Source organism: Anoplolepis gracilipes, chromosome 11 (genome assembly GCF_047496725.1).
Source record: "Anoplolepis gracilipes chromosome 11, ASM4749672v1, whole genome shotgun sequence".
NCBI classification, from domain to species: Eukaryota; Metazoa; Arthropoda; class Insecta; order Hymenoptera; family Formicidae; genus Anoplolepis; species Anoplolepis gracilipes.
In genome coordinates, this window is record NC_132980.1 from 6828644 (window position 1) to 6841982 (window position 13339).

Here is a 13339-nt window from a genome sequence, read left to right on the forward strand (position 1 = left end):
CTTAGTGAGTCGATACATGACGGTATTATGTATATAAATAATATTTTGACTTGCGATCGTTCGAAAAGTTTTTCTTAAGAGCAAGTAGCGGCAACAACTTTCAGTTGTTGACATTGTTTGAAATGCTTCATATCGAGTGACAAAAGTTTCGGAAATCCTTCTAAAATCGCTGAAAAAATAAATTTTGTGGAAAAAATATTATAAATAAAACTTTTAATATCAGATAATTAAGTTATGTAACACTTGTTCTTTGCTTGAATATCGCATAAAAGTTCTAGAAAAACAAAAAAGGATATTTTGAGAGAGGATTTTCTACGTCGAAGTTGGAGAAACCCTTTACAGATATGCAAATATCTCAAAGATCTTTAAGTGAATGTAGTTTGGATATAATAAAAGATGAAGATATCGATAAAAAAACAAAGTCAGAAATTAATGAGGAGATACAGGTTTTTTTTAACAAATGTTTGCACTCAGCATATTTGACTACACAGACGTCGAAGATAATTAAAAATGTTACAGAAGAAGATACTACAGCCAAGGAAACACCAGAACAAATGCAAGTGGAGGAAACACAAGAAGATATGGTAAGTGTTGAAAATAATTATTACTTTTTAAGAAAATTAATATTACTTTTCTTATAATAATACTTTTCTTTCGAAATATGACTTACTTATAAATTTACATTAGCGTAAGTAAAGAATTTTGTCTTGAACAATTTATTTTTAGATTTATTTTACATTTTAGTCTTACTTTATTTAAAAAATTTTTTAAAAATTATACAACAATATTGGAAAATATTTAAAAATTTGTATGTTTTATATATGCGCATTTTTGTTTTAAGAAAATGTATAAATGTATAAATGTATAATTGTGCAATCCTGAAGAAAAAATGTGTATACTGCGAGGCGAAAACTTCGCAAATGATTGTATAATTACTTAAGATCTTTATTTTCTTACTTTGTGTTAATATTTTTTGCTTAAACTTATGCAACATGTTTGTATTTTTGTTTTTAGAATATTGAAAGATATGACACATATAGAACACAACTTAAAGAACATGTCAAGTTAAGGAACCGTTTTAAACACGCAGTACGAGAAGTTATATTTATAAATGAACCTGTAAGACACGTAGCAGAGAAATATAAACTTGATTTTCCAACTTTACAATTAAAAATAGATGTTTTCGAAGATAAAATAAAGTATCGAATAAGAAAGATGGAATACGAGTTAGCAGTGATCAGTGTTGTTTCTGGAAAGGAAAGTATAAATAAAGTTATGAAACGCTATCGAGTTAAGAAGAAAATTTTAAAAAAGGAAATAGCCTGTCATAAGCGTTTTGGAGAAAATTATCAATTTGATAGGAAGGTAATGTCTAAACATCAAGTACGGTTCACATTCCAGGAAGAGAACCGATTTTTAAACGAGTTAAAGGAATGGGCAAAGAATAGATTTACACGGAATTCTTACTCTTCCATTATACGTATCTTGGAACACCTATCAAATATTGCATATGAATACGCTAAAAAAAACAAAATGAAATATCCAAAAAGTTGGGATCAAGAAAAAAGAGCGGATATATCCTGGATAAGAGAATTTGAATTCAGAAACAATGTTGAAATTTTTAGAATTTTATCTTATTCTGTTCTATATAGAAAAGTGACAAAAAATTATCTCAAAAAATTGTTTTTAAATTTCTAAATGTAAATCTTAAAAAAAATTAATATTATTTTCTGCGACTATTATTGCTTCAATATTTAATTACAGTTTCATAAATTTAAAAACGGATTATATTGACTGCATTTTTCAAATGCAAATGAACGATGTATATTCAATTAGGAAAGATTTTTATTATATTTACTGTATAATTAATATTTTTACATGCCTCTGCAATAATTGTACCGTGACATAAATTTAGAGTGACTTCCGCAAATGCTCCAAATTGTTAATATATTATAATAATAATCATTAGTTATTATTATTATTGCAGAAAATTTAATTATGATGACAGATTTAATTTCGTGAAATTAAATGCCGATTAAGTTAAGTGAAACAAAGTTAGTCAAAGTAGTTTTTGTACTCGAAAATAAGTAACGAATATAATATTAAAATTTCTATACATATATAGGGATACAAATACATCACGCACACTTTTTTTAATATGTTTCAAATTATATATTAATTAATGACTGATATTTCTCTCATTTTGATGAATAAGAGAAAAATTTTAATATCAAAATGTCGATGGTATTATAAATTTTGAATACTGAGAGACACTCTGGTACATACGTATGGTTACATATGTACATCGTGTAATAAACAAAATGGTTTTAAATAACAACTTTCATTTTTTATATTGATTAATTTTTGTATGTATAAATTGTTATTATAATTGTTTGTCCGTATATGCGATTAATGAATCGTCAAATACATCACACATTATCACATATTACACACATACATCAAATATTATTTAAATAAATGATTTTTAATAATTATTATGTAATATATTAATATATTAATATACAGATGCAAAAAATTTAATATGTATATTTTAATTTATTAATATATTGATAAAATTTATATATATATACATATATGTAATGTATTAATATATATGTATTTATTGTAATTTTGTTTATTATTTTAGTTTTATTTAATAATTTTTAATATTAATTTAATTTATATTATTTTGAAAATATGTGATATTATATATATTAAATGTAATGATATTATATATTAATGTTAATTTTTGTAGAGACTTTTTTTGTAGAGATATCATTGCTTTATAATATGTATGTGTAGTACATGAGACAATTTTGATATTTAGTTCCTTCTCGCGTTTTACTGTCAATTTTCTTTAGCAAAAACATTAAATCATTTTTTAAATTAGTAATACGAATAAAGTATCTTAAATCTGTATTAAAAAAATTAGACTATTTTAATAATTAATTTGAATAATTAATTTTTTATACGTATATAAACAGAACATATTTGAAGCATATTAAAAATGGAATTGATGTTCGAAATTATTACTTTTGCGACTATGCAAGATGAATTGTGGTAGAATACGCAAATTTTTAATAATATAATTAAATGTAAGGAGTTAATAGATTAATTACACAATTTTACATAAAAGAAACTGCGAAATAAATAGTTTTATTCGTTACATTTGAATGTACATTATTTGCAATATTGTATATCTTATACATTCTAAAACAATGTGCGTTTGTCTATGATGCTTAAAACAAATTACTGACTTACTAGATAAATTATAGATTCAATTTGTTAAATAAAGCTAGAAATCAAACATATTTAAAATGCAATAGAAATAAATATGTTATTTAAATAAATTTTCTATTTATTTTTCCAATATAATCCTGTGCGTCTTAAAGTTCATATTGTGACGTTGAATTAGTTGTTATTTGTATATAATCGGATGAAAGTACACGCTCCAAAATAATTAAATTTGTGAAAAGAAGTTTATTTAAAAATATTTACTGTTTCATATATTTTGTAAGTTTTGGGTTGGCTGAATGATAATGTTCTTTCGCAGTAATTAAACTTTTTTTCAATGTAAAGTACTGTTTCTTAGTTATAAAATGTATACGTATGTATGCTGAAAGCTGATACTTTAATACGTAATTAAACAAAAATCATTACGTTTCATTCAATTTTTTTCAATTATTTTATTAAATCACATATTACTTAATTTACCATAGAATTAAAATTTGATATATTTTTATGATCGGACATTCATTACTTTAATTATCTACATATATTCTTTTATTTAAAAAAAAACACACTTCTGGCTGCATCCTTTCTTTTGGACGTTTGTTCTTTAGGCTATGTATTTCGTGCTCGCATAAAGAGTCATTACGGAAGGCAGTGGCCGAGGGCGATATAGAGCAGCGGAGAATCCGCAATTATTCAATCGTACCTCGTGGAGTTGCGCTTAACGTACTGCTCTTTCACCGTCGCAGACGTTTTATAGAACGCGCAGAAGAAACGCGTTCAATCGTAATCTCTGCATAATCTCGAAATCTCGGTTTCGCGCGAGAGAAATCGAAACTACGCGCATTTTAATCTCTAAAAGCTTAATTTCGATCGATCATTTTCATGGATCGTGATTATCATCTTGCCGTGTCTCTTAATGAGATTTGACAAGCACGTCTGTGACACGTGGTTGTTTACGAAGATCTTATCTATTTAAATTTGTAAGAATATGTGTTATGTGTTTGTTCGTGAATTTCTGCAAGTTTTATAAAGGAAATTATAATAACATAAATAAATTTGTGTGATACTTGTTTATTTATTCTTTAGATTTAATCATTTGACTTGTGTGATCATAGATTGTGATTTTATGCAAATTTTCATAACGTTAAAATCTTTAGATTATTGAATCTATTCTAAATACGGATGTAAAATAACCTAACACTTGTCGAAACATTTCTGTGAGATGTGAAAGAACTTTTGTGAAGAAAGATAATTGCAAACTATTAATTAATCTGTGTCAGTTTACGAATTTTTTTATTGAAAAACATCGAGTATCTTAAAATATTAAAATGTTTGTGGTGGCAAGATATAAAATTGAGCAGATGTGAATACTTGAGTGGGATATTTTTATTTGTTAAAATAAATTTGAGCAGCAATGGATACGACAGAAAACCGTAAAACATTCGACTTGATTGATTCTATTGTGTTCATCAGTATGCTAGGCATTTCTGCCATCATAGGCATCTATCAGTATTATGGGTCCAGGAAGAAGGCAGACGCTGTGGGAGAGTACCTTGTGGGCGGTCAGAAGATGTCTATATTTCCGATAAGCATGTCACTGATAGCAAGGTAAAAATTTAATCCTAACTTCTTTGAACCTTGCCTTTTCAGTTTAACTCTTAAAGTTATTAATTCAGAGATCTCTAATAATATATATATATATTATTTTTATATGTCTTAAAATGAAAATAATTTAATTTATTCCTAGCTTTACAATAGAAAAATATTGAATATTGATAAAAGAATTGTTCTATGTGAACTGTGAACCGGAAATATACAGGACACATTAAGGTGACATTTGTCTCAATTGGCTGTCAAGGCTCTCTAGTTAAAGTTGTAATTATTAATAGTCATATGTAGTTCCACGTGTCGAGATATTCAAATAAGAAGATTCGTTTTAAGAGCACCCCATCTTATATTGTTAGTCCTAGGTCACTAACGTTTTATTGACGGCAACTGCTATTTATAAATCTTTGATATTTATAAATCTTTTGAATTTAAGTATATATTGTGTTACAGTGATAAAATTGCCAATTTTTTTGCATTTTTAAAGAATTATTATAACATGTATATGATTTTTATTTTATGACAGGATACATCGAATAAATTTTCTTGGAGCAAATTGTTTCTTTAAATTAAAGTTTACATCATGTGTAATATCACAATTAAACTTTTGAAAAAATTGAAAAAGGATAAAATTAGATTTGTCGTTAAATATCTGACTTACCGTTTCGCAAATCACAGTGATCTATCGACGATATAAAAGTTAAAAATTTCGATAACTCATTTATCACAGATTAATTGGGAAATTAATGCTTAAATTTGCATTACACAAATGTTGCACCATTATAAGTTAATTTAAGAAGGATCTTAAAATTGCAGTTACGTGTCGGGCATAGCAATGTTGGGTTTGGCGGCAGAAATGTACGTTTATGGTACGCAATTATGGTGCATTGTGATTGCGGACACTTTTGTGTCTCTTACGATGGCAGTCGTATATCTGCCGGTTTTCTATGGACTCCGAATAACATCATCTTACGAGGTAACATCACATCATTGCATTGAGTCTATATCTACAACAATAATCGTGAGCTTTGTCAATTTTCTACATTTTCGCAGTATCTAGAGCTAAGATTCAATCGAGCGGTCAGACTCATGGGATCTGTTATTTTCATTATCAAGATGGTAAGCTAAATTTGTTAAATAAATAAGAGAAAAAAATTTGAATATTTTAATCCTGAAAAATTCCATTATTCTTGCAAGTTTGCATTAAAACTTGATTTTCTGAACACATAAAAAAGTGCTTACCAAATTTGTTTGTTAAAAATGTCAAAATTTCTTTTAGACAAAAAAATGTTTAATATATTATTATACTAAGAATTTATCAAAGTGTTAAGCTTGAAACATCATCCATTCCGTGTGTAATTCAACACGTCGAATAATTCTGCGCTTGCAGCTGCTTTACATACCGCTGGTGATATACGTGCCGGCGCTAGCTTTCAATCAGGCGACCGGAATGGATCTTTACACGATTGCGTTGCTGGTTTGCGCTGTATGCATTTTCTACACGACACTAGTAAGAACATTGCTCATCAATTAGAGTATCGAAATTTTGTTTTTATTTTAAGAAATATTTCGAATTTTTATATTTTTATTATTGAGTATGTGATTTAGAGTTTTATTTGCACGCTGTTTAATAATTAAATCAACTATCTTTAATAAAAATTAGCTAAAAATGCGGAATAAAGAAAAAACTTAGTCCGCAATAAGCGTTTCAAAGGAAATGATAGTATTGCATGGTCAACTTAATATCGATAAAATTTAATATAATTAATTATAAAAAAATATATGAGCTCTTATTTCAAGGGTGGTCTAAAGGCGGTCGTTTGGACGGATACTATTCAGACGGCGATGATGTTCGGCGCTGCTATTGCCGTTGCCATACTTGGCACAGCAAGAGTCGGCGGCGTAGCAGAGGTGTGGAAAAGGAATGATGATACTGGGAGAATCGAATTCTTTAAGTGCGAGCAAAAAAATTTCCCTTTAATTTTTATTTTATTATATATACGATTAACTATATCACACATTAATTTTTCTACATTTTTATTATGCATGCAATTTACTATCATTGTGATTTTTTCACATTTATTTAATCTTTAAATTACGCAACGAATCGTAATATCATTCCGTTAAACTATTATTATACATCGATCAACTGTCAAATAAATGTCATCGCAATTTTTTTTAATTAGTATGGATCCGGATCCTACAGTAAGGCACACTTTTTGGACTGTGGTGGTCGGCAATTATTTAAATTGGTTGGCCACGTGTTCTGTGAACCAGGCGATGGTGCAAAGATGTCTGGCAATGCCGAATTTAAAAAAATCCAACGTGTGAGTCCCCCAAATGCTTTATGATGCACGGCGTCATGATGCGTCTTGCTTATTTAATTTTTCTTTATATCTAGAGCGATTATGATAATGGCCGTAGGCATAGTCAGCATTGTCTCGTTGTGTTGCTACACGGGAATCGTCATCTACGCGGCCTTCTACGACTGTGATCCGATCACGACAAAGGTAAAAACAAAAAAGATTTGGCACATAGTAATTAAACAAAATAAAATGTTTCAATAAAGATTTGCAAAATCATAATTAATTTCGAGGAAAAATTAATATAATATGAAAGCTCATCGACAGTTTAAACTTGAGCTTTCCTCCACTACTAATCTGTTAAAGGGAGCTCGGAAAGGCCTTTGATCTACATTTATTTTTTATCATTTTTAATTTAACCACATTCGCGAATTCATAATGATCATAATGTGCATTTCAATTTATTCTTTTGTAATGCAATATTGTTTGAGTAACCAAAGTTTGTCAGAAGTTTCTGTTCTATTCACTTTTATTAATAATCTTCGTTTTTTATTACATGAAAGATATTCTCTTAGAATTATCATTTGAAGAGAATAAGTACGTTACAGCTTTCGTCGAGTTCTATCATCGATTGAAACCGCTTCGAAATGCCTTACCAAAAACAATCACTTATGTCTGAATTAATTAATGACTACATTATTATATATCGATATTTTTATCCTATCGACAAATTGGAAACTTAAATTTTTTTTTACGAATAAAACTTTTCTATAAAGGTTCGAAAATGAATAAATATTACACAAAAAATTGCTCGTTTTAGCAAATACGAAAACCTGATCAATTGTTACCGTACTTTGTGATGGAATTGTCACACACAATACCAGGCTTGCCAGGTCTATTTGTTTCCGGTGTATTCAGTGCAGCATTGAGGTAAAATATTACAAGATATTAAATTTTCTTTGAATTTTGCGATTTTTTGGATCAATTTCGAGACATTTGCAATATTTACTTTCATTAAAGTAAAAATAATCAGATCAAGAATTAACAAGGTATGATAAAAACTCTAAAGAGATTTAATATTTCTTGCTAATGTTCCAATTATTCTTCCCTTTTACGATTATGTAATACGCTCGCTCGTTGAACTATATAGCACAATGTCAACCGGATTGAATTCCATGTCGGGCGTGATCTACGAAGACATGATTAAGCCGTGTCTCCGTAAACCGATCTCCAACGTTGGCGCAAGCCTCATAATGAAAGCTACGGTTGTGATAATAGGAGCCATTTGCGTGGGCCTCGTCTTTATGGTAGAGAAACTAAGTGGTTTAATTCAAGTAAGAGAGATATGTAATTTAAATAAATAATAGTAAAAAATGTGCGAAAATATCGAATCACTTGAGGACGTAAATCAATTCTCAATTAATAACAAAGCACATTAAATTTTCTTTTCAGGCTGGCAAGAGCTTGTCTGGAATAACCGCTGGACCATTACTCGGAATGTTTACATTGGGCATGTTGTTTCCGATGGCAAATTCAATGGTAAGGAGCTAAAGATTTGTAAAGAAATCGGTGGATTGCATCGCAAACATTTTTACATTTATTTCATCGATAGAAGATAATTTTAACTTTATACTTATATCACGCTTATATTTATATAAATGATATATCTAAATTATTCCCTAATAATTCGCTTAAAGATTCAGTTATTTATGAAAGTTTTTACTCTTATTGTTAGTCTCTTATAGTATCAGTCAAGACACAATTTGTAAAATTTCCAACGTCAATTTTCGTGACAGATTTACGATACAAACGACTTACAAAATTATTAAATCAGTTCTGAAAAATTCTATGTCTTCACTGAAAGTGTTCTTTCTACTTTCTTACTCGAACAGGGAGCATTCGTCGGTACATTAATTAGTCTCAATTTGGTTGCTTGGATTTCATTTGGTACACAAGCGGCGATCTCTAGAGGCTCGATCTACTTCCCGGTAAAACCGGTATCAGTGGAGGGATGTTCCGAATTGCTGAACAATACTGTCGGAAATTTGACGATAATCGTCGAGACCGCTGTCAGGTACATTTATCGAATTATTCTCGCATGTAAGAATCGTGTAAAATCACTTTTCGTATGTTAACGTAATTAAACTGTCTTTATCTTTTCAGAGAACAACCATTCTTTTTATACAGAATGTCGTATCTCTGGTACACGTGGGTAGGTTTTTTAACTACAATCTTGATAGGCCTGCTAGTCTCGTGGTTCACGGGACCGTCTAAGTACAGTCGCACGGACAAAAGATTATTTACACCCATTATACATGGCCTTCTACGTTCGAAGGATCCTCAGAAAGCGGTATGTAGATTCCGCAATCCTTAATTAGACTAAATCCTATGGCGTTAATATACTTCTTTTTTTATAGAATGAGGCTGAACTCGCGAAAGTGACAAGTAATGTAAGTGATATAAGTAATATAATGACGCAAACTTCTTCGAAATATTAGTGATCGTTTTTTTCACCTGCGGTAAACTAAATAAGACATATTCATGCAAGTCAAATTTATATTTACTCCATAACATTTCATCAAAATTAGATTAAATTAAATTAAACTGTGACTCGCATAATTGACAATATAAATGATTATATCAGCGTATTTAATGATTTAATCCTCACACAATAGTGTACCCTATTATCGATCAGTCATAACAATATAGGATTAACTAATGAACTTGTTTGAATATATCTTATTATATACATAAATTATGCACGTAAGTTAATCTTATAGAGCCCTATAAAATAATTAATTTACGTTTATACAGGTAAGGCTTAACATTTCAAGTAGTTTAATAACCCAAGAAATTTTTTTATGGACGACAGATAATCAATTTTAATAATTCTATTTTAAATTTCATAAATTTAAAAGATTATCTATAAAACTAAAAAATATTATATAATTAATATTATATAATTTTTTTTTATTTGCTGTTCGGTGTTGTAAATATTTTCGATTAATAGTATATATCACAGAAAGAATCTATAAAAAGTATAGACATAAATATATTGAAATATAAGAATAGTCACGATCTTTCCTTCTTTATATTCCAATATAATTTCTGTCAACGCGTGAAGTCTGAGCGAATTCAACTTTGTATGTACAGCTAGAGATCAGAATGATTAAAATTAATCGCATTTCTCGGAATATTAAATTTAAGCCTTATTTATATAAACCACTATATAAATTTAGGCAATAAAATAAATTTGCTTACATGATTTCATATGTAATGAATTGCATATTATGTATTTAATTTAATTAGGCCCATAATAACAAAATGAATGTGAGAGATGTTAGTTCTATATTAATTATAACACTTGCATGTTTATTTGTATACATAAAAAATAATTTTAAAAAAATAATTTTTATGCAATCAAATATTTTTGAAGTAATAATGTCCGAATTTATATAATTATAAAATGCATCTATTGTAAAATCTATCAGAATATCTGGCAGTTAAATGTAAATATAACAATCACTCTTGTTCTATATATAACTCTTATATTAGTACGCATATCACACACACACACACAAACACACACACACACACACACACACACATATATATATATATATATATATATATGTATATCTGTCATTAAATTTCTTATACGTAATATCTTGTTTGCACAAAACATTTTTGATTGTATAAACTTTTTGTCAACACTAGTAGTCGACACATAGTCTTAAACTTGAAGAAAAGAGTGGACATTTGTTGAATTCAAATTATATTAAAATTGTAACTTGCTAGACCTTGTTGCACAAGCATTTATACAATATTTACAATAATTATCATGTATTTGAGTTCCAAATCGATATACTTATTACTAGTTCTCACAGCACGATTTGTGAAATGTAGATGGCATAACCATTATCATGAAAAAATACGGAACGATTCATGGAATTAGATGTGTTTGACGTTCGTTCTTATATGCAACATACTTTACGATTATCGTAACTTGAAAAATTCAAGAAGTGAGTGGCGACATGCCAATTGTTCGCGGATCTTGTCCTGGCTGGGTCGGTGGACCTGGTTGTGGGCCAGTTTCTAAGTTTTTAAGAAGTAAAGTCAGCCAATGTTTTGTTGATGCATCTTCTTGCAAGCATGTTGCAAATGTATTATCTCTCAACTGATCTGGTAAGCACTGTCTTAAAGCTAATAATGCTCTGCAAACACAAAGTCATATTTTAATTTTTTAAATTTTGTAACATTGTTTTCCATGCATTTTATTTTGCTACTCACCTTGGATTATCAGATAATCTGAGATAGCATCTCACAACATGTTTAAGTAATCTTGCAGAAGGATCTTTTGCTAGAGATAGAACCATTTTTCCTAAGATCATAGCAACATGACTGAATCTATCGTATGTTTGACAGATGTAAGACAATCCACTGTCATCCAATAAAATTTTCTGAAGTATAAATGTCGCTACAGTTTTACTTAATTCTGAACCACTTTCCATAATTCGCAGACACAGTGGGATAATTTCTGTAGTGAGCAAGAAAGTAATCACTTCCTGTTCATCTGTTTTGACAAGTGCGCCAATCACTCCAAGACTTGTTAATCTTAAATATTCAAATGGCCGTGTTTTGCTTACAGTATGTAGAAATGGATACAGAAATAATGGAACATGAGCCTGAAATCAAATATATACAAATGTTTAATTTGTAATCATATAGTTTCAATAAATAAAACTTTTGACAATACATAGTAAGTAAAATATTGCTGTATATCTTCATATCAATTTTTATTTTCATGCACAAGTTAACTAATAGGGAAGGCTTTTAAAATGTTTAATCTTAAGTACGAATCAATACAATTAAGAAAATCAATTTAAATGTAGTAAGATTATAAAGCTATATTAAATTTTAAATCTGTATACTAATTTATAGCACAAGGTCATATTTATTTATGTTATATATATCATTTCTTTGTTTCCTTGATACATATATATATATATATAACTTTAAGCATAATCCTACCTGTAGGAAGGCAGACCTCGTTTCCGGATGGCTGGCTACGCATTGCAAAAGTGCCAGGGCATTGCATACCCGGTTGCTTTGATAAGCAGTTAGAGTTGCAGGATTGATTGCGGGGTAGATGTTGATGATCTCTTGCAACAAAGAAGCTGTAGTGCCAAACGAATGCCAGAGCATCGGCGCCAGATCGGGCACCACTTCGCGTTTTTTGCTCAACTCTAGCAGAGCATTCTCCCGGGTGTCCGGGTTTGAAAGCTCAATTATCCATGTGTAGACCTTCTCGCGGTCGACACTAGTTTGCAGGGCGGCTGGGCTTTGTTGAGAACTCATTGATACTGTTCTTTGGTATTACTTTATGTTGTTATATACCAACTTTATAGCGTTTTTATCACGATTTTGCACTGATGCAAATCTCGTTGGCCTCGAGTTGTCCTTGAGTAACGTTCTCGTTCGTTCCTAGTGAATCCAACAACCTAACCTCTCGTACGAGCTCAAACTTATGTATATCTGCAATACTTGGAATTTTTAGGAACGCACGTGATCGTTTTTCTATCTCACTTGTATGATTAATCAATCTTATTACTGTGTTCACCACGTCTAATAATATTTTATTTCAAAATAGATCTCACCTCGATAAAAACGAACGCGAGCTTTATACGTCTCTCTAACCTTTACAACATCGGTCAACATAAAGACGCATACGCATGAGCAATAGAGAGAGAGAGAGAGAGAGAGAGAAGCATGAAGCCTCTCAGGTATACTGGCTATATATCATATATATAATATTTGAGTGTGTTAAAATTTTTTCCTTATTATTTATGGTTTTACAAATTTAAAGTAAAAAATTAAAAAAAAATGTATTCTAAAAAAATTAAATCTTTTATTCCGCATTTTACCGGTTTGAAAATAATAATTGTAATATTGTAATAATTGTATATATATATAAGAATTAATAAATTAGAATGCGTATTATGTATATGTATATGTACGTAATTTTGTATAAATATAAATTTGTTTAAAATAATTAACTCATGAGTATGATATAAAGAAGGTTAAAAAATACATTTTTTTACTATATAACTTACATTTATTTAAATAAGAGAGACGATGGGTCAATAATTAATAATGCGCGTTAATTAATTTATATGCGCATTAATTAAAATATATCA

General features: G+C 29.3%; 3 protein-coding genes across 7 annotated transcripts; 2 read left to right on the forward strand and 1 right to left on the reverse strand.

Annotated features, from left to right (window-relative positions):
• Positions 1-73: 73 nt before the first annotated feature.
• On the forward strand, positions 74-2526 carry LOC140671378 (uncharacterized). The gene is made up of 2 exons (XM_072902624.1): positions 74-584; positions 1015-2526. Exons 1-2 carry the CDS (start codon positions 345-347, stop codon positions 1696-1698), a joined length of 924 nt encoding a protein of 307 aa, XP_072758725.1. The 5' UTR covers positions 74-344; the 3' UTR covers positions 1699-2526.
• Positions 2527-3977: 1451 nt separating this feature from the next.
• LOC140670931 (sodium-coupled monocarboxylate transporter 1) lies at positions 3978-10195 on the forward strand. Of its 4 annotated transcripts, none has more exons than XM_072901835.1 (14): positions 3978-4214; positions 4321-4842; positions 5656-5815; positions 5893-5958; positions 6230-6349; positions 6640-6794; positions 7026-7166; positions 7241-7349; positions 7963-8072; positions 8293-8476; positions 8595-8681; positions 9035-9216; positions 9306-9492; positions 9560-10195. In XM_072901835.1, the coding sequence occupies exons 2-14, from the start codon at positions 4649-4651 to the stop codon at positions 9638-9640; spliced, it is 1776 nt and encodes a 591-aa protein (XP_072757936.1). In that variant the 5' UTR covers positions 3978-4214; positions 4321-4648; the 3' UTR covers positions 9641-10195. The 4 variants fall into 4 exon arrangements, with proteins under 4 accessions (XP_072757936.1, XP_072757938.1, XP_072757935.1 ...); XM_072901837.1 differs by having other exon boundaries at positions 4392-4842; XM_072901836.1 differs by having other exon boundaries at positions 4200-4214; positions 4350-4842.
• On the reverse strand, positions 9031-12885 carry Rcd-1 (Required for cell differentiation 1). Of its 2 annotated transcripts, XM_072901849.1 has the most exons (4): positions 12800-12885; positions 12174-12677; positions 11433-11827; positions 9031-11356 (listed from the first exon to the last, which is right to left on the reverse strand). In XM_072901849.1, the coding sequence occupies exons 2-4, from the start codon at positions 12498-12500 to the stop codon at positions 11158-11160; spliced, it is 921 nt and encodes a 306-aa protein (XP_072757950.1). In that variant the 5' UTR covers positions 12501-12677; positions 12800-12885; the 3' UTR covers positions 9031-11157. The 2 variants fall into 2 exon arrangements, with proteins under 2 accessions (XP_072757950.1, XP_072757948.1); XM_072901847.1 differs by having other exon boundaries at positions 12174-12863.
• Positions 12886-13339: the final 454 nt, after the last annotated feature.

Coding starts and splice junctions, on each gene's coding strand:
- LOC140671378 (XM_072902624.1), top strand. CDS start 345: ATGCAAATATCTCAAAGATCTTTAAGTGAATGTAGTTTGGATATAATA. Junction 585..1,014: donor AGGAAACACAAGAAGATATG/GTAAGTGTTGAA, acceptor TTTTGTTTTTAG/AATATTGAAAGATATGACAC.
- LOC140670931 (XM_072901834.1), top strand. CDS start 4,649: ATGGATACGACAGAAAACCGTAAAACATTCGACTTGATTGATTCTATT. Junction 5,816..5,892: donor GAATAACATCATCTTACGAG/GTAACATCACAT, acceptor ACATTTTCGCAG/TATCTAGAGCTAAGATTCAA. Junction 8,477..8,594: donor AACTAAGTGGTTTAATTCAA/GTAAGAGAGATA, acceptor TTTTCTTTTCAG/GCTGGCAAGAGCTTGTCTGG.
- Rcd-1 (XM_072901849.1), bottom strand. CDS start 12,500: ATGAGTTCTCAACAAAGCCCAGCCGCCCTGCAAACTAGTGTCGACCGC. Junction 11,828..12,173: donor CGAGGTCTGCCTTCCTACAG/GTAGGATTATGC, acceptor ATTTGATTTCAG/GCTCATGTTCCATTATTTCT. Junction 11,357..11,432: donor AGATTATCTGATAATCCAAG/GTGAGTAGCAAA, acceptor TTGTGTTTGCAG/AGCATTATTAGCTTTAAGAC.